Source organism: Coregonus lavaretus (genome assembly GCF_964263955.1).
Source record: "Coregonus lavaretus genome assembly, contig: HAP1_SCAFFOLD_614, whole genome shotgun sequence".
Taxonomy (NCBI): Eukaryota; Metazoa; Chordata; class Actinopteri; order Salmoniformes; family Salmonidae; genus Coregonus; species Coregonus lavaretus.
This window is the reverse complement of record NW_028159543.1, coordinates 12,908-33,253: the sequence shown is the minus strand read 5'-3', so window position 1 is coordinate 33,253 and position 20,346 is coordinate 12,908. Positions and strand designations below refer to the sequence as shown.

The following is a 20,346-nucleotide window of genomic DNA, read 5'->3' as shown; positions in this document are numbered from 1 at the left end:
CCCTGCATTACAATCACCGGCCAGTAGGAGCACTGCCTCTGGATGAGCATTTTCTTGTTTGCTAATGGCCCTATACAGCTTGTTGAGTGTGGTCTTAGTACCTGCATCGGTTTGTGGTGGTAAATAGACAGCTACGAAAAATATAGATAAACTCTCTTGGTAAATAGTGTGGTCTGCAGCTTATCATGAGGTATTAAAACTCAGGCGAGCAGAACCTCGAGACTTCCTCAATTTTAGAGATCACCTGTTAACAAAGGCACACACCTCCCCCCTTGAGCCGATCGGTCCTGTCGTTCTGTCCTGCCGATGCACAGAAAAATCAACCTAGATGTGTATTATCCATGTTCCTGTTCAGCCACGACCCGTAGAAACATTAGGACATTACAGTTCTTCAGGTCCCGTTGATAGGATAGTCTAGAACGGAGCCAGTTTGTTCTCCAGGTACGTTGGCCAATAGAACGGAGGGTAGAGGCGGGTTATTTACTCACCAGCGTAGTTTCGTCATAGTGCCCGTCAGCCTCTCTTACGCCGTCACATCCTTTTCCCAGTTTAGGGGGTTAGGGTCCGGTCCGGGGTGAGCAGGATGTCCTGTGCCGCCGACTCGTTGAAGTAGAAATCTTAATCCGAGGTTAGTGATCACTGTTCTGATGTCCAGAAGCTCTTTTTTGGTCATAGGGAAACGATTGCGGAAACATTATGTACAAAAAAGTTAAGATCAGCAAAACAAAATGGCAGAATTGGTCAGGAGCCCGTGAAACGGCAGCTGTCCACTGGAGCGCCGTTCCTCTTCTCTTCTCCAGGCTGCTGAAGGCAGGTCAGCTGAGCCTCTGGCTCTGAGCTCCCTACTGCTGCATTGTGGGACAGCTCTGTTACCTCTCTCTCCTCCTCTCATAGCCCTCTTCTCTTCTCCAGGCTGGTGAAGGCAGGTCAGCTGAGCCTGTATCTCCAGACTCTGAGCTCCATCCTGCAGCATCGTGGGACAGCTCTGGGGGTCCACGGGGAGGCTGGCTGGCTGACCTTACGACCCCAGGCCATTTCCTCCCCAGACGCGCTCGCCCTCCTCCACCGCTGGAGCACGCTGACCCACAATGCACCTCTCCTCAGCCAGCTGCAGACCGTGGCGGAGAAACACAAAGTCAAGGAGCTGCTGGGTGAGATATGATGTAGTGCTACTACCAGAACCTTCCTCATGATCTGGCTTTTCTCTCTCTGAATTACCTGCTTTGACAATATGTTTTGGAGCACTGTTATGAAAACCCCTCATGACAGTAAACCATCCGTTCTCTTCCTAAAGTCAGAGGATGTGTGATAAACTTGATTTGCTCCATCTCAGATATGACCTTGCAGGGTTCGTACGGTCATGAAAATCCTGGAAAAGTAATGGAATTTTAAAATGGTATTTTCCAGGCCTGGAAACGTTTTGGAAAATGATAAAATCCCAAAGGTTTTGGAAAAGTCATGGAAATTAATTTCATAATTTCTGTTAATATAATTTATTTTGTATTTTATAAATCAAATAAAAAATCTACATATTAGCCAGGATCAGAATGACACTAGCGCATCTGTGTTTTGCGCGCATCACCTGCGTTGCCAAGGAGTCCGTTGCCAAGGAGATAGAGACAGTCGGACATTACATCAGCAGGTAGGCCTATAAAATATGATAGAGAACAGGTTAACCAGGTAGCCAATTCAAAACATATATTGAACCCTCTAGTTAACTGTTTAGCTACTATTAGCATGCATTAATGTTTTCGTCATGTCCCCAATAACTTTACACCGGCACCGACACTCGCAAATAAGGCCATACAAAGTTTATAAACTTTTTTGAACCTTTCATATGATTCATTTAAATGATTATTTTTGATGAAACGAACGATTCACTTTGCCATTGTATTAGTTGGGATTTGGTTCAATCGCAGTGAATCGAATAATGTGAATCAAAATAATAATTTGTGAATCGTGAACATTATTAACTTTAGGAAATAATTAGATGTAGCCTTTCTTTTGGATTATGTGGCTTCAAAACTTGTTTTGTAGATACTTCCAGTTGATTTGAGCATCCAATGTATGGGACATAGCAACTCAATAGGTGCTAGTCAGCCTGCAAAGTAAACACTTATAATATAGCTAAGATAAATATGACTAAACTAGAAAAAGGCATATAACATATCTGGTTGCAATGTTTTACATCAAGGGTGGTCAACCATCCTCCAGGAGAGCTAATGGGTGGTCAACCATCCTCCAGGAGAGCTAATGGGTGGTCAACCATCCTCCAGGAGAGCTAATGGGTGGTCAACCATCCTCCAGGAGAGCTAATGGGTGGTTAACCATCCTCCAGGAGAGCTAATGGGTGGTTAACCATCCTCCAGGAGAGCTAATGGGTGTGCAGGTTTTATTTGTATTCCAGTACCCCTCTAACAAACCACAACCGGACCTTGATAAAACTGGCTCTCTTTGAGCAGGGCTGGATCAAATGCCTGCACACCCAGCAGCTCTCCAGACTGAGGGCTGACCATGTGTTTTTTTTACAGTAGCCTAACAGGTATTCTACTATGTGGGGGAAAGCAGATGCTTTTATCCAAAGCAACTTGCAGTCATGCGTGCATACATTTTTGTGTATGGGTGGTCCCGGGGATCGAACCCACTACCCTGGCATTACAAGCGCCGCGCTCTACCAGCTGAGCTACAGAGGACCACAGAGTTGATACCACATTACGCTGACTTTTCTATACAGCGCCCTCTGTAATTATTGGGACAGTGACACATTTTGTTGTTGTTTTGGCTCTGTACTCCAACACATGATAAAATGAGTGAGAAGGTTACAGATGCACAAATATCATACCCCCAAGACATGCTAACCTCTCACCCATTACCATAACAGGGGAGGTTAGCATTTTTTGGGGGGTATGATATTTGTGCGTCTAACTTTCTCACTCATCATTATTCACGATTAATTCAGGACTATCCGTAACCATGGTAGCATCCACATTAATGTAGAAGTGTTTAGAAAACATATTCTATTCTTATTTTATATTTAAAGGTGACTCCAAAATGACACAATACATTATTTACCATTCATTTCTATTGGGCACAAAATAATCTGAAACACAACCAAAACAAACAGCAAATGCATCCAACAAGTTTGTAAAGCTTGATGTATTCATTGCGTGCTAGGAATATGGGACCAAATACAACACTTTTGACTACTTTAATACACATATACAGTAAGTGAATTTGTCCCAATACTTTTGGTCCCCTAAAATGGGGGGGACTATGGACAAAAAGTAATTTCTAAACGGTTCATCCGATATGGAAGGAAATACACTCAAATTAAAGCTGACAGTCTGCACTTTAAGATCATAGTCATTGTATAATTTCAAATCCAAAGTGCTGGAGTACAGAGCCAAAACAACAACATGTGTCACTGTCCCAATAATTACGGAGGGCGCCGTATGTACGTAGAGACGCCGCCAATTGTTGGTCATGGAAATGTGGTTAAAAGTCATGGAAAAGTCATGAAATTCCATCTGTCAAACTGTGCATGAACCTTGCCGTGACAAACCTCTGTACTGGCACTGGTCTCAGCTTGGCATTATTCACCCCCTAGTCCTTGTCAGTGACAGCAGAATCAACATGTCTGTCTGTGTTTCTGTACCTGCTCAGGGTCGGGCAGGGAGAAAGGCAGAGGGAGAGGCTGCTCTCTCCAGGCCCAGGCCCAGGCCCGCTCCAACTCCCGACCAAAGGAACAGGGGGAGGAAGGAGAGGCAGAGAGACGAGAGGAGGAAAAGACGACTCTGCTGGAGAAGTGTACCCCTCACCTCAGGAGTATCTTTACCCACTGGGAGCCGGTCTCCCCTGCCTGTCCCCCCTCTGACCCCCGAACCCCGACCTCCACCCCCCTGGCCAACACCACAGCCCACCTTCTCACCGGGTGGGTCCTGAGCTCCTTGGTAGAGGGATCCTCCACCTACGAGGACAAAAGGACAGTCCACTTCCTCCGCTGGTTCCAGAAGACTGTCCTGCCTCACAGAGACATAGTGGACATGGTGGTGGCTGACCCTGTTATGAGACTGGACCTGCTCAGGCTCTACCACCAGGTCTGTGAGCCCCAGGCCCAGCCCTCTTCCTGGGTAGAGCACGTCCAGCTGTTCACCAACGTTATGACCCAGCTCCTGGAGGCCAGAGGCTGCGCTGAGAGTGACCTGCACAGGGCCGTGCTCACCGCATGCGGCCTAGGAACACCATGTAATGACCAGACCACGAAGGGTAAGATAGTTTATTTTACCGTAACAGGGGAAATTGCAGTGGTATAGAAAAATAACATAAGATATAGCTACAAATTCCCAGGAAAAAAAACAAAGAGTTACATTGAAACCGGTTTGCATCACTTGTGTTGCTTTGGTCGTGTAAAAGGAAATGGCACATCTCATACGCTGTTGTTGTTCCTCTCCTCTCCTCCAGAAGGTCTGATGCTGCTGTCTCTGTACGTCCATGAGATATGGAGCGGAGCGAAGAGCCCAGAGGTGTTCCTGAGCCATGTCAGACTGGTGAATGAGATCCAGGGTTCTATGGGGACCGAGCGACAGAAGTCCAAACGACGCACCCAGACGCACACGGCCCTCGGGACCATCTGTAGTAACCTCCTCTCAGGACTGCAGTCTACTGTTGCACCAATAGGAGTTACAGAGGTGTGTCCCTAATGACACCCTAGTTAGGACACTACTTTTTGACCGGGGGGCCTCCGGTCAAAAAGTAGTGAACTACACTGAGTGTACAAATCATTAAGAACACCTGCTCTTTCCATGACATAGACTGGCCAGGCGAAAGCTATGATTCCTTATTGGATGTCACTTGTTAAATCCACTTAAAATCAGTGTAGATGAACGAGAGGAGACATGTTAAAGAAGGATTTTTAAGCCTTGAGACATGGATTGTGTATGTGTGCCATTCAGAGGGTGAATGGGCAAGACAAAATATTTAAGTGCCTTTGAATGGGGTATGGTAGTAGGTGCCAGGTGCACCGGTTTGTAACACTGTTGGGTTTTTCACGCTCAACAGTTTCCCGTGTGTATCAAGAATGGTCCACCACCCAAAGGACATCCAGCCAACTGTGGGAAGCATTGGAGTCATCATGGGCCAGTATCCCTGTGGAACACTTTCGACACCTTTTAGAGTCCATGTCCCGAAGGAATTGAGGCTGTTCTGATGGCAAAAGGGGGTGCAACTCAATATTAGGAAGGTGTGTTTTGTACACTCAGTGTATATGGGGAATAGAGAACAGTTCCATACAGAGTTGAGATAAGTGTGCACAACTCAGTTTCGTGCAAATCATTAATTTACGTCAGTGAGAGACAGAGGAAATTTGTGTGCATCTCAAGTCAGAATACAGCCATGTATGCGTACTTGTACACATTTGAAAAAACGGTGTTCACTCATAAAATGGAGGCCTCATTATTTTGCATCTGAATTTTCTAAAAGAGGTTGTGTGTTTTGTATGTAAATCATTAAATGAATTTAATTTTTTTTGTTCATCTTCTGTTCAAAACATTCACTTCTCTTTTATAAAATGTTGTAAAACTATTTTGGTGTGGTCTTGTATTTGAATATAAACATATGAATCCCACTTTTGTAACCAGGTTATTACATTGTAGGTAGTCAATAATAATAATAATAATAATAATAATAATATGCCATTTAGCAGACGCTTTTATCCAAAGTGACTTACAGTCATGTGCGCATACATTTTTACGTATGGGTGGTCCCGGGGATCGAACCCACTACCCTGGTGTTACAAGCGCCATGCTCTACAATGTTACAAACAGCTGCTTATAATAGTTATGAAGAGTTCACAACTTCCAACAGACCATATCAGACCCAAATGCAATATCCTGCCAATGTGTCCTTGAGGCCCTGGCTGCCCTCTGCTCCAACCTGTGTGTATGTACACTACCGGTCAAAAGTTTTAGAACACCTACCCATTCAAGGGTTTTTCTTTTATTTTTAGTATTTTCTACATTGTAGAATAATAGCGAAGACATCAAAAATTATGAAATAACACATATGGAATCATGTAGTAACCAAAAAAGTGTTAAACAAATCAAAATGCCTTGATGACAGCTTTGCACACTTTTGGCATTCTCTCAACCAGCTTCACCTGGAATGCTTTTCCAACAGTCTTGAAGGAGTTCACACATATGCTGAGCACTTGTTGGCTGCTTTTCCTTCACTCTGCGGTTCGACTCATCCCAAACCATCTCAATTGGGTTGACGTCGGGGGATTGTGGAGGCCAGGTCATCTGATGCAGCACTCCATCACTCTCCTTCTTGGTAAAATAGCCCTTACGCAGCCTGGAGGTGTGTTGGGTCATTGTCCTGCTGAAAAACAAATGATAGTCCCACTAAGCCCAAACCAGATGGGATGGCGTATCGCTGCATAATGCTGTGGTAGCCATGCTGGTTAAGTGTGCCTTGAATTCTAAATAAATCACAGACAGTGTCACCAGCAAAGCACCCCCACACCATAACACCTCCTCCTCCATGATTTAAGGTGGGAAATACACATGCAGAGATCATCCATTCACCCACACTGCGTCTCACAAAGACACGGCGGTTGGAACCAAAAATCTCAAATTTGGACCCCAGACCAAAGGACAAATTTCCATCGGTCTAATGTCCATTGCTCGTGTTTCTTGGCCCAAGCAAATCTCTTATTATTATTGATGTCCTTTAGAAGTGGTTTCTTTGCAGCAATTCGACCATGAAGGCCTGATACACACAGTCTCCTCTGAACAGTTGATGTTGAGATGTGTCTGTTACTTGAACTCTGTGAAGCATTTATTTGGGCTGCAATTTCTGAGGCTGGTAACTCTAATGAACTTATCCTCTGCAGCAGAGGTAACTCTGGGTCTTCCTTTCCTGTGGCGGTCCTCATGAGAGCCAGTTTCATCATAGCGCCTGATGGTTTTTGCGACTGCACATGAAGAAACTTTCAATTTTCCGTATTGACTGACCTTCATGTCTTAAAGTAATGATGGACTGTCATTTCTCTTTGCTTATTTGAGCTGTTCTTGCCATAATATGGACTTGGTCTTTTACCAAATAGGGCTATCTTCTGTATACCCCCCTACCTTGTCACAACACAACTGATTGGCTCAAACGCATTAAGAAGGAAAGAAATTCCACAAATTAACTTTTAAGAAGGCACACCTGTTGATTGAAATGCATTCCAGGTGACTACCTCATGAAGCTGGTTGAGAGAATGCCAAGAGTGTGCAAAGTTGTCATCAAGGCAAAGGGTAGCTACTCTGAAGAATCTCAAATATAAAATAGATTTTGATTTGTTTAACACTTTTTTGGTTACTACATGATTCCTTATGTGTTATTTCATAGTTTTGATGTCTTCACTATTATTCTACAATGTAAAAAATAGTAAAAATAAAGAAAAACCCTTGAATGAGTAGGTGTTCTAAAACTTTTGACTGGTACTGTATGTCTTTCAGAGGGGTTGGGATAAAGCAGAAGGATTCTCCATCTCCATCAGGGTAGTGTATGTCTTTCAGAGGGGTTGGGATAAAGCAGAAGGATTCTCCATCAGGCAGAATTGGATCTAGGGTCCCTCCACGATTTCTTGGACTTTTTGGAGCTGTGAGCTCTGCACAGAAAAATACAATAAATAGCATTAAACAAGTGCAAGTAGGAAACTCTTTGGTTTTCCCATCAGTGAGTCCTAGCAATTAGCTTTATCACCCTTTCAGATTCAGAGCATCATAACGTCTGTCTGTAAAACATGACCTGAAATACACTGTACTGAGGAACTTGATGGAATGAGACTCAAAGGAACACTTACTTGGGTAGATTGACTGAACGGGACATGAAAGTCAAAATGACAAACAGGAATCCCACAAAAGCAGCCAGACTGATCCAGAATATGATCACTATCAAGTCTGAAAGGTGTAGAAGAGGGACAATGTTAGTTAGTATTGCTGCGTTACACTAAGTATTTGTCCCAAATGGCTTCCTAAACCCTATATAGTGCACTACTTTTGACCAGTATAGTTTGCTACTTATGGACCCTGGTCAAAAGTAGTGCACTATATAGGGAATATGGGGCCATTTGGGACGCGCTGCTGCACACTAAGAGACGATGGTAAAATAAAGCCTTTTCAATACTCACACTTGTTATATTTCAGTTTGCGCTCGTCCACTGGTATTGGGTCGAGGTAATCGTAGTAATATTCCCACTCGTATCTCCACGAGTCCTGTGAGGAGTTAGTGGAGTTCGTCATCCTCATGGTCAGTAGTGTGGGAATGCCTTTCCTTTCAAAGATTTATGGTGCTCTCTCCCTCCCTCGCGCCTGCCCTCTCTCCCTCTCTCTCTCTCTCTCTCTCAATTCAATTTAAGGGGCATTCTTGGCATGGGAAACATATGTTTACATTGGCAAAGCAAGTGAAATGGATAATAAACTAAAGTGAAATAAACAATAAATAGGAAAATAACAGTAAACATTAAACTCACACAAGTTCCAAAAGGATAAAGACATTTCAAATGTCATATTATGTCTATATACAGTGTTGTAACGATCTCTCTCTCTCTCTCTCTCTCTCAAACCGAGATCATGATAAAACATTAAAAAAACAAGGGACTGTTATGTATCGATCAGATCTCAACTTTTCATAAAAAGTAAAACCATGGGTGGCTCATAGAAATAGATTCTAGATTATATTTATATGGGGTGGTTTAGCTTGGGTTTGTGAAGTGTCATTTAATGTTCAATTTTTCTTTGTACAGCTTTCTTGTGTTGTTGTCGGCTACCCTTGAAATCCACATCGATCTTTATGATTAGAATAATTGAGTTTACTGTAAATTATCAATTTATCATCACCATTCTCAATTTGTGATAAACTCTTGAATATTTTGCTGACCCCACTGCTCACCCCTGTGGGGTGTCATTGCAGCAATCCCGTCCTCTTCTAGTCTCTCTCGCGAGAATTTGGTTCTGCGTTCCAAGACGTTTTTCCCTCGGAAATGTTTTGGCCACAGATAGAACAATGCACCAGATATTTCATCGGATGTATAAATGTGAAGCATCCGGTTGGCGTTTTCACTCACTACCAAATATGGTGGTGAGAGGAAGCCCAGTGGCCGACAGCGGGAGATGGAGCGAAATTGATTTTGGCCGATATTCTGCTAATTTTCTCATCGATTAAACATTTGATCTCCATACAGTTTTCTGTTTCTAAAATTAGAATCTGTAACAAACCGAGTGGACTGCGTTTTGTAGAATTTACCCCTTTGCCAAAGTTTCAAAAAAAATTGCGTTGTTTAGGAGTGCAGAGGCGAATTGAGTTATTTTACACGCCCGCTTCATAGGGTAGGCGTTCCCTAACGGAAATATGCAAATAAATGATACAACGCGCCAATAGGATCTCACTAGCTCGTGCTTGGCCCCGCTCACTTCCTTGCTTGGCTCTGCCCACTATGCTTCATTTGCTCCCGTTGGAAACGACAGGCTGTGGTCTATCTTGGGTTAGTTATAAATATCTTTGGCCATACCTGTTATCGACAAGCGGATACACGGGGTAGCAACGAGAGCGGATGTTTGCTACGCTACGAATATATAAACATAGCTAGCTAGCTAAGTCACCAAGTATTATTCACTTAAAAGGATAATTTATCGGCACGTCAACAAATAAGTATGGATTCCGTCAACGCTTTCAACTTGGAGGTAAAACATGAAGCTGTCTTTGTAGCTGTCGGTTTCGGTTAGCTAACTACGTCGCTATCAAGCCAGCTAACCCAGAGGCAGAGATATCTCTGCTGGCTAACCAAGTGTCGGTGTAGCTAGCTAGTTATCTGGCCAAATATGTCCTAATTTAGCCAACTGTGTACCATGTTACTAAAACGATCTAGCCCACTAGAAGGACAATGTTTTAATTTAATAGCAAATCATACGTTAACTAGCTGCTACCCACTTGTGACCTTTCCAATCAACAACTCAAACATGGCTAGCTAGCTAGCTAGCTAAAAGCTATCATGCCAGATGGCGAACTTTGTTTTTTCTTGTTCACCTAAGATGGAGCATCAGCCTCAGAGTATTGTTGCTGGTCTCCCATCATTAATGCACACACCATGCCAGAAACAGCTGCGATAATATGAACTTTATTGCACTGCCAGATTTCTGTTTTGTTGGGTTGATAGGGCCGGCCTGTATTAGCAAATAAGCCAATGGTTCCTAATTGAGCGAACTAACTAGTTGGCTACAGTAGCTAGTTAACTGCTAGGTGGTGGTTTCGTTAAAGGAAGTGCAGCACATGGTTATGTAACTATAAGCTTGGTAACGTTAGTTGGCCAGTTTTATATGTACAAAATTATTTGTCTAAATAAAAACTATTTGTGAATTTAACTGAAGTGTTGTGGGGTAGCTAGCGTTATTCTAGGTAACTAGCTGTTTTCCTCTTGCAGGTGATTTATAGTAGCCAGTTAGATTCCTGGTAACAGTTACTTTTTAAGCCTTCTAAAATATGGCAGCATGACTTTTCATCATTCTCCATGTTGTACATGTTTGCCTGTACATGCACCATGTGTTCAAATGTAGATGCATCAGTGTTTTTTCAATTAACGTTATCTGTCTACCCTCACTCCCTCAGCTTTGGTGTAACCGTGCTTGTAATATAAAACACAAAATGTGAATTTTGGATGATTTAATGTGGACCGGATTAGATGACCTTGTTTAGGTGCTAGCTAAAGCTATTCTTCGTTTTCTTCTAACTGAAGTTATTCGCCATGATTGACATGAAGCCTCCGATATCACGAGCAAAGATGATGTCAGTCACTAAATCAGCAATAAAGGCTATCAAGGTAAGTTAGAGCAACGTGTGTGTGACCCTGTGTATACTGTATATAAGGAGCACTGTACTGTTAACTTATCACATGAGTGTCTCATTGAAAATGAAATACTGGTGAAGTAATTTTTTCTGATGCTTTAATGTGACCTTGTATAAATTCACACCATGAAACATTTTAAATCTTGTTTCCGTTTCATGTCCCCCTCTCAGCTATACAAGCATGTCGTCCAGATTGTGGAGAAGTTCATCAAGAAGGTAAGTCATGGGAAAAACAACCCATGGAACTATTATCAAGAGTGGTTGGCTTTGCTTTCAGACAATGCCAATAGCCTGAAAGTGACCGCATGCTGCCCATCCGGAACAGTTACTGCATATTTTGTGACGTGTTTTGTTTTGGTCTTTAGTAAAGTAATTGTTTCGGCTGTTTTCGCGCGCACGTTTTTTCTCTCGAGGCAAGCCGAAGTCTACGCCCCTTCGTCAGTGATTGGTCAACAGTAGGGATTCTTAATGAAGTGATTGACATTCAACGAGAGACAAATGTTTCATTCACATGTATTCACTTGAAATACCGCACAAAACATCTTAGTTGGATGTAAAATTGCGCGATTAAGATCTCCTCTGCAAAAATGTAAACTAATTACATATTTCTTGAGTTGTCTTCGATTAATTCTGACTATTTTGAGGAAGTGTGTATACTGGCTATGGCATCTCAAGATGGACAAACAGTACTATTGCTGCTTTTTTCTTATTTTTCAAGCGAGTATGCGAGCAAACTCATTCGGTTTGCCTATAGGCATCAGCCAAACCAAAGCATGTAGAAGGCTTTAGTCTTGGAAACCATAAAACAAAATCAAAAGTTTTTACCCTTTTATAAAATGGTTATACAACATTTTAATGTTTTTACCCTTATTGTAATGTGTAGACCAATGATAAGGTGAAATACCAGTGATAATACAATCTGAGACCTCTTCCTCCAGTGTAAACCAGAGCTGAAGGTTCCTGGCCTATACGTGGTGGACTCCATAGTCCGACAGTCACGACACCAGTTTGGAGTGGACAAGGACGTCTATGGACCCAGGTTCCAAAAGAACTTCACCCCGACCTTCCAGAACCTCTACCTCTGTCCACACGATGACAAGGTAGGGTTATTACTGTAGATGTTTCTTTGTTGGTGTTTCACCAAGGCAGGGACGCACATTTTTAGATTCTAGCACTAACACACTAATCCGTAGTTTAGTCATGGATGATTGTATTCAGTTAATCCGTAGTTGAATCATGGATGATTGTGTTCAGTTAATCCATAGTTGAATCATGGATGATTGTATTCAGTTAGTCAGTAGTTGAATCATGGATGATTTGAAGCTTTTGGACATCAGAGCAATGTTGAGGGAATCCTATTTGAGTCAGAAAAATATACTCATATGACAGGTGAGATATAGAAAACCTTGCAGAGAGCCGATCCAACTGACAGTGTCCCCTATTGGAATCCAGAGTTAGAAAGAACTGAAATTGGCACAAGATGGAGGAGGTGTTGGAATGAAATTACAGTTAATGAAAATGTACGCTTAGTCCAGTATAAATGAATGTATTATACAAGAAACAAAATTCACAAATTCTACAGCACAACGGCAGAGTCGTGTCTGAAGTTTAAAACTTAACAATGACTCAATAATTCATGCCTTCTGGGAGTGCTATAAAGTCCAAAAGTTATGGGCGGAGTTAGATAAACGGCTGTCAGAAGGATTACAATGTAAGTTTCCTTTTAATCCATCTGTCTGTGTAGCCGGCGCGGTCTGCTCGTTGCCGACTACTGCGTTGTGTTCCGGTGCACTGAAGACAAGACACTGGCGTACTTGAAGGCACTTTATTGTGTACAACTCTCTCAATCTGTTCAACATCAAGGAGAGAAAATTTTCAAAACTCTACCCTCGACCAGAATCCGCCTCTCTCAGTCGAGTAGAATGCAGACTCAGTATAATCACATTCAAAAATCCAAGGAATAAAATACAACATAATTGGAAAATAAACATCGCATCTGGTGTATATCTTATGTATGTGTCATATTGCATGTTATCTCTGCCAAAAACTCTGAGCTTTTAGCCTTTACATTAATACTGTGCAACATGACATAAACCATCTTTCAAATAGGTAATACATACAGTAATATGCACGAAGCAACATGTAATCCTTCACATTTGAACTTTTCAGTGCCATTAAACACTAATCAATACATGAAAACATTTTAAATGAACACATATTTTTAACCTGATATAGGGAATACATACCTGTTCAACATCAAGGAGAGAATGTTCAAAACTCTACCCTCGACCAGAATCCGCCTAACATTTAAAAAAAACTGAAACGTGGGCTTCAACACAAGAGGATAGAATGACGATCGCTAACTTACAGCTAAACAAAACACGAGGTTAGCTAAGTTAGCAATTTCTCAAACTCTCAAAAATAGCTAAATTCACGACACAGCTTGATTAAATGTACGTACACTCATCATATAATATACATACAAGTTACTATGTGCACTGAAACGTTTTAGTTTTAACAGGTATATCAAGTTTATATCACGCCGAAGTGAACACATACCTCTCTCAGTCGAGTAGAATGCAGACTGAGAAAAGCATGAGACAACTCCGCATATAACCAAACCAACACTCTAGAGGGCGCACTTACACAACTAACTCTCCCAATATCTGTAAACTACACGAAATGCTGAACAATACAATATTTTGGTGAAATCAACTCACAAAATAAAATAAAAAATAGAAAATGAACGGTTGCAAAAATCTGTGATTCTTTGACCTGTTACATCTGCATATTACAAGAGATGGCATAGGAGGGTGCGGTGAGATACCCGATGGGTTGGCCAATATTATTTTAATCACTTATATTGAAGAAGCTATTACATAAATATTGGAAGTCAAATGATACTCCAACATTAAAGGGAAATTTAAAAACTTTTCGTATTCGTCATCTTCAGCACCACCCCAACATCAACAGGAAGATAAGTGTTTCCAATGACCTCATCAACCAATTAGTAGGCAATGCCTACTGTTAGGTTCTGACAAACAGAGTGAAAAACTAACGGACAACTAGTCAAAGCTCAAACCAAGTTTATTCACCCAGTGGGTCAAACGGCTACAAAGACATGTTTCCACCAGCACAAGTATTTATACCCTCCTTTATGCGGAGTCTCCTCGTTGCACCTCTAAACACTACATCTTTGTTGCTAGGCAGGAAGCTAAGTGAAGTGTAATAAATGGCCAGCCAGGCGTCCCCGGGCCGGCGGGGCTTTGCCTTGGTGGACTCTGGTACATTCTAATGTCTTGATTCCATCTGAAATACACAGCGAAATGATTGAAAACTTTAAAGACTTTACCTCCCAGATTGGAGAAATTAGTTGTGATTTTGTGTAGAAAGACTTTACAATTAAAATGACTGAAAACGTCTGAATTCAGTGCGTTGTTAGTAGTTCTGGATGTGGTCTAGGTCTAGGACTATACGATCAGGACTATATGATCTAAGTAAGAGAACATTAAACCTTTTTAACATTTAACCTGTCTTCTCTGGAGATTAAAGTCATATTTACAGTTTTACTGCAAGATATGAATTGCCACAATGATGTTTGTTCTTCAAATGATGTATTTTATTAAAACAGAAAAATGAATCAAATAACCCACATCGTCTTGAGAAATAAAATGTTAAGGTTTAGTTTTTCCAAGTTTCAGTTTTTTTTCATGTGTTTGCTCGCAAAATTACCCTTTTTCATAGAACGTGCAATGTTGTTGTTTTTCTAAGTCCCACAACAATGCTTAAACCACTTTTGAGGTCTGGGAAAAATCTGGGGAACTTTTGATTTTTGGATGTAGTTACCCTTTAATTCAAGTGCACGAGGCAGTTGTTTAGTGGTGTTTTTCATGATATCATTCTACCAGGTAAGCATAGGCTACTTTTGTAGTTAACGTTTTAATTGAGAAGGTTTTTGGGAAAGCCTTTCCATCTACCAGAAGACTGTTTTCATTAGCATCATCGCTAACGGCTACACAAAGTGGTAGACGAGTGCACTGCACACACACAGACGGGCGTTCTCATTGCCTCTTCAGAAAAGTCGCAGGAAATACAAATCACTGATGCGTTCTGTTCATGTCTTATGATTTAACTTGGGCAAATGTATTACTTTTCAATACATTTAGTTGATTCCCTTCTAAAGTCAATAAATTTTTGAATATTGTTGAATTCCATTTTAATGCCTGGATTCCTTGAGTGCCCTAATGATCCTATCTGGACCAGAATGAGGCTCTCCACTACCTGTTGTTCCTGCAGTGATGATTCACCATCTTCATTGAATGTTTTCATAATGTATCTGCAGGTGATCTCCAAAAAGACTAGGCCTATCAGTATCCAATGCAAATTAGGGAACCAAAGGAACGGCTCTCTCAGCGATGCGATTCGGTAGGCTACACTGACTGACGAGACGAGAGTTACTCACTTTATCGTCACTGTCTGGCAAGCCCCGACATCCTAGGAAATCCTTTGGTTTACTTGTCGCGATGCCATGGACATATAACTACGTTGTATGATTTACGAATAGCAAAGGGGTATAGGAGATTGACTTTATTCACCTTTTATAAACTAGTCAACGCTTGCTGTTCGGTTGTCAATAAACACACAGTAAATAGTCTACTATACACCACGACTCCGTGGCTGGTTATAGAAAATAAATGAACGTGTCAGAAAACAATAATTAGGGTAAGAGGATTGACTCATCGTTACCACTTACATTAAATGGGACGTGCAAATTCACTAGCGTCATGCTCGCTCTCCTTCGTTTAGCTTGAATTCAACTAATTGGTTTTGAGCCAGGTGTGGTTGTATTGAGCTGGTACAAAAAATGAGAGTTGAGAAATGTTGCTGATCAACTCAACGGACAACTAAAGCATAACTGTAAACTTCTCTCATTATGGGTTCTTATCCTCTCTCTCTGCAGAGTAAGATCATCCGTGTTCTCAACCTGTGGCAGAAGAACGCTGTGTTTGAGATGGACATCGTCCAGCCCCTGTTGGACATGGCTACCGGCTCCTTAGTCCCTGCTCCCTCCCCCCAGGAGGACCTCCAGACCCAGCCCCCGGTCTCCAGTACCTCTATAGCTGCAGTTCACCTCCAGGCCCAGCCCCCGGTCTCCAGTACCTCCATAGCTGCAGTTCACCTCCAGGCCCAGCCCCCGGTCTCCAGTACCTCCATAGCTGCAGCCCTGCCCCAGCTTCCCCCGCAGCTCCAGAACCCCGAGGCCCTGGCTGCCGTGGCCCAGCTCTTCCAGTCCGGACAGGGACACGAGGTGAGTGAGAGCCGTAGAAGGAAAGAATGCATCGCTGTACCAAGTCGTCCGTGGTGAGCGTACCCATGGAGATCCTGTATTCTAATTCTATGAGAGTTACCCATGGGGCTACCTGTCAGATTGCCGTGGTAAGAGGTTCTATTCCAGTTCTACTCGTTCTAAGTCTGTTGTTATAGCGACACACTTACACACTACTAGCTCATACACCCCACAACAACATATGACTGGGACAGAACATTCAAATTAAATGGGTCTTGTATCCTCTTCACTGTTGCTCTTTCTTGACCAGTCATTTGGTTCTTTACTGTAAACTATGTAGTTCTTCTGAATAAAGTTCTATACCAGGCTAATAAAGAATTAAATACATGATATTATCTTGCTTGTCACCCAGGTAGTAACTGATTTGATGGATTGAGTGTAATTGGGCTCTATTCCTTCCTGTCTGTGTCCAGCTTCAGAAGATGCTCCAGAGATTCCAACCAGGGCAGCAGACCCCTCCTATGGTTCCCAACGCCATGGCTGACCAGACCCCTCCTATGGTTCCCAACGCCATGGCTGACCAGACCCCTCCTATGGTTCCCAACGCCATGGCTGACCAGACCCCTCCTGTGGTTCCCAACGCCATGGCTGACCACCCACAGATGGTCCAAGGCCAGCATAACTCACACCATCCACTGTTCAACACACACCACACGCAGCCTACGGAGCAAAATAACTCACTAGCTAAGGTAATGCATTATTATTGTACGCAAAGCACATTTCTGACCAACAGATAATTTTGAGGCCTAATATTATAACAGGACAGCTCTTCCGTGGTTTTCATAAAGCCTCCGTGAACGGGATGGTCAGTGGTCCGTCAGGGATATTAAGTAAGCTCTTGAGTGATTGTTATGGATGTGTCACTAAATCAGGGTTTTGTGATGTATGGATGTGTAGCTACACTGAACGAAAAATATAAATGCAACGTTCTACAATTTCAGTTACAGTTCATATAAGGAAATCAGTCAATTGAAATAAATAAATTAGGCCCTAATCTATGGATTTCACATGACTGGGAATACAGATATGCATACCTTAAAAAAAAAAAAAAGTAGGTGGCGTGGATCAGGAAACCAGTCAGTGTCTGGTGTGACCACCATTTGCCTCATGCGGCGCGACATCTCCTTCGCATAGAGTTGATCAGGCTGTTGATTGTGGCCTGTGGAATGTTGTCCCACTCTTTTAATGACTGTGCGAAGTTGCTGGATATTGTCTGGAACTGGAACATGCTGTCGTACACGTCGATCCAGAGCATCCCAAACATGCTCAATGGGTGACAAGTCTGGTGAGTATGCAGGCCATGGAAGAACTGGGACATTTTCAGCTTCCAGGAATTGTGTATAGATCCTTGCGACATTGGGCTGTGCATTATCGTACTGAAACATGAGGTGATGGCGGTGGATGAATGGCAATACAATAGGCCTCAGGATCTCGCCACAGTATCTCTGGGCATTCAAATTGCCATTTTCCGTAGCTTATGCCTCTGCCAATACCATAACCCCACCGCCACCATTGGGCATTTGCTCACTGAAGTCAGTTACGACGCCGAACTGCAGTCAGGTCAAGACCCTCGTGAGGACGACGAGCACGCAGATGAGCTTCCCTGAGACGGTTTCTGATAGTTTGTGCAGAAATTCTTCAGTTGTGCAAACCCACAGTTTCATCAGCTGTCCAGGTGGCTGGTCTCAGACGATCCCGCAGGTGTAGGAGCCGGATGTGGAGGTCCTGGACTGGCGTGGTTACACGTGGTTGTGAGGCCAGTTGGATGTACTGCTAAATTCTCTAAAACAACGTTTGAGGTGGCTTATGGTAGAGAAATTAACATTAAATTATCTGGCAACAGCTCTGGTGGACATTCCTGCACTCAGCATGCCAATTGCACGCTCCCTCAACTTGTGACAAAACTGCACATTTTTGGAGTGGACTTTTATTGTCCCCAGCACAAGGTGCACCTGTGTAATGATCATGCTGTTTAATGCCACACCTGTCAGGTGGATGGATTATCTTGGCAAAGGAGAAATGCTCACTAACAGTGATGGAAACAAATTTGTACACAATTTCAAAAATGCCTGCTGTCTTTTTCAGCTCATGAGACCAACACTTTACATGTTGCGTTTTATATTTCTGTTCAGTATAAATCATGGCAATCTGATTGTTATGCCGGTCTGTCTTCAGAAACTCCTGGACCGCTTTGATTACGACGACGAACCAGAAGAGGTGAAGAAAGAGGAGATGGATTCCCTTGTTCCAGGAAACGTGTACGTTGGCCAGTTTCCTGGTCAAATGCAGCCCAACATGGAGCAGCAGTTTCAGGACCTTATGATGGGCCAGCCTGGGAGGCAGCAGACACCTGATGGAGGATACCATGGTCTGAACCAGGGCTACAGCCAGAGTCAGCACACTGCCCAGCAGAACCAGGACCAGGACCAGGGAAAGTCCAGAGAAAGAGAAGATCCGTCTGGGTGGAGGGATGGGAGGGAGGGGAGGCAGCGCGGCCACGGCAGGAGGTCACGCTCCAGGTCTGGCTCTCGGTAAGAAGCTGGACCCATGGTTGATATTGGTTGGTGATGTTTAGGACACTTGACAAACTGTAAGAGCAAAGTTGTTTTGTTTAGGATGAACAGATCCTCTGTCAGGGAGCCCTGCCTGTTCCCACCTTTTTTACCTTGGCTTTTAGTCCCTGATTGGACTGTTATTTTAATCATCCTTTATTGCTTCTATATCCGTTTGCTTTTAAGTATTTCATTTGATTGTTTTGCTGTGAAGTACGTTGCGATTTTTAAATGTACTTGATCTCTCTCTCTCCAGATCTCCCAGGAGAAAGAGATCCAGGTCCAGTTCTCGCTCCCGGAAGTCCCGACACTCCTCCCGGCGCTCCGGGTCTCGTTCCAGGGAAAGTCGCTGGAACTCCCCCCGCTCCCGCTCGCAGGAGAGGAAGGAGAGAGAGAAGGAGAAGGAACGCAGACAGAAAGGTCTGCCCAGCATCAAGAGCCAGACGCTCAGTGGTACGTACTGTCAGATACACTCAAGGACTGCGTCCCAAATTACATTTACATTACATTTACATGTCATTTAGCAGACGCTCTTATCCAGAGCGACTTACAGGAGCAGTTAGGGTTAAGTGCCTTGCTCAAGGGCACATCGATGGCACCCTATTCTCTACTATTATTGACCAGGGCCCATATTGAATGTTTCCCTCGTTGTGTAGTTTGCACCACCACTCTGTGGGTTGGCCAGCTTGACAAGAAGACCACTCAGCAGGACGTCATGTCTTTACTAGAGGAGTTCGGACAGATCGACTCCATCAATGTAAGTATGAGGGCTGACACACATAATACTCACTGGCGCCCTATTCCCTTTAAACAGTGCACTACTTTTGACCAGGGCCTATCAGGAATAACCTCAAGGAGTGCTCTATGTAGGTACAAGGGGGATTGACCCTGAATAAGACACTTGGAACAACTTGGGTGATACCAACCTGTTTCTCCCGCTCCCCTCCAGATGATCCCTCCTCGGGGCTGTGCCTACATAATGATGGTCCACAGGCAGGATGCCTACAGAGCTCTACACAAACTCAGCAGAGGATCCTTCAAGGTCAACCAGAAGGCCATCAAGGTACGTTTTTTGATTTATTTACGTTAAACCAACCCCTTTTTTTTTTTGCCAGTCCGTCAATTAAACATTCTGATTTCCAATGACGACCTGGTAAATATGGAGCCTCGGGGAGATTGTTCAGGGCTCAAAACTGCGACCAAAACACTCCCTGTGACTTGGCAGTGCGACACCAATTTCTAATTGGTTGCTAGGGTGCCAGTGAAAAAAATGTAGCTTGTCACGTTAGTTTTTGGTTCGCAATTTTTCTTTTTTTATTATCAAGATTTATTCAAACAGCAATGGGTATGCAACATTGGTTATGCAAACCAGGTATTCAAAAAGTTTGGTCCGAACTCTTGGTTGAATCTTTGCGACGTGCAATTCAGTCATCATGCGGTGTTCGAATGAACATTTCTAAGTCGCTTTGGATAAAAGCGTCTGCTAAATGGCTTATTATTATTATTATTATTATTATTATTATTATTATTAAAGGCTTTCTCAAAAAACCTTCCCAATTAAAT

General features: G+C 42.9%; 2 protein-coding genes across 2 annotated transcripts in view; both read left to right on the top strand.

Annotated features, from left to right (window-relative positions):
• Positions 1-5,573, top strand: part of LOC311122738 (nucleolar pre-ribosomal-associated protein 1-like) — a 60,918-nt gene extending 55,345 nt beyond the window's left edge. The window contains exons 37-39 of the mRNA XM_084197063.1: positions 913-1,151; positions 3,664-4,266; positions 4,462-5,573. Of these exons, the coding sequence (XP_084053189.1) occupies positions 913-1,151; positions 3,664-4,266; positions 4,462-4,700 (1,081 nt within the window). The 3' untranslated portion in view covers positions 4,701-5,573. The remainder of the gene's footprint in view (positions 1-912; positions 1,152-3,663; positions 4,267-4,461) is intronic.
• Positions 5,574-9,573: 4,000 nt separating this feature from the next.
• LOC311122732 (SR-related and CTD-associated factor 4-like) lies at positions 9,574-19,846 on the top strand (the record flags this gene model as incomplete). Its single annotated transcript, XM_084197059.1, has 10 exons — positions 9,574-9,725; positions 10,775-10,858; positions 11,056-11,100; positions 11,823-11,984; positions 15,845-16,192; positions 16,645-16,920; positions 18,407-18,762; positions 19,040-19,236; positions 19,440-19,540; positions 19,733-19,846. Coding segments are annotated over exons 1-10 (1,713 nt in total), but the record flags the coding sequence as incomplete, so codon positions are not given.
• Positions 19,847-20,346: the final 500 nt, after the last annotated feature.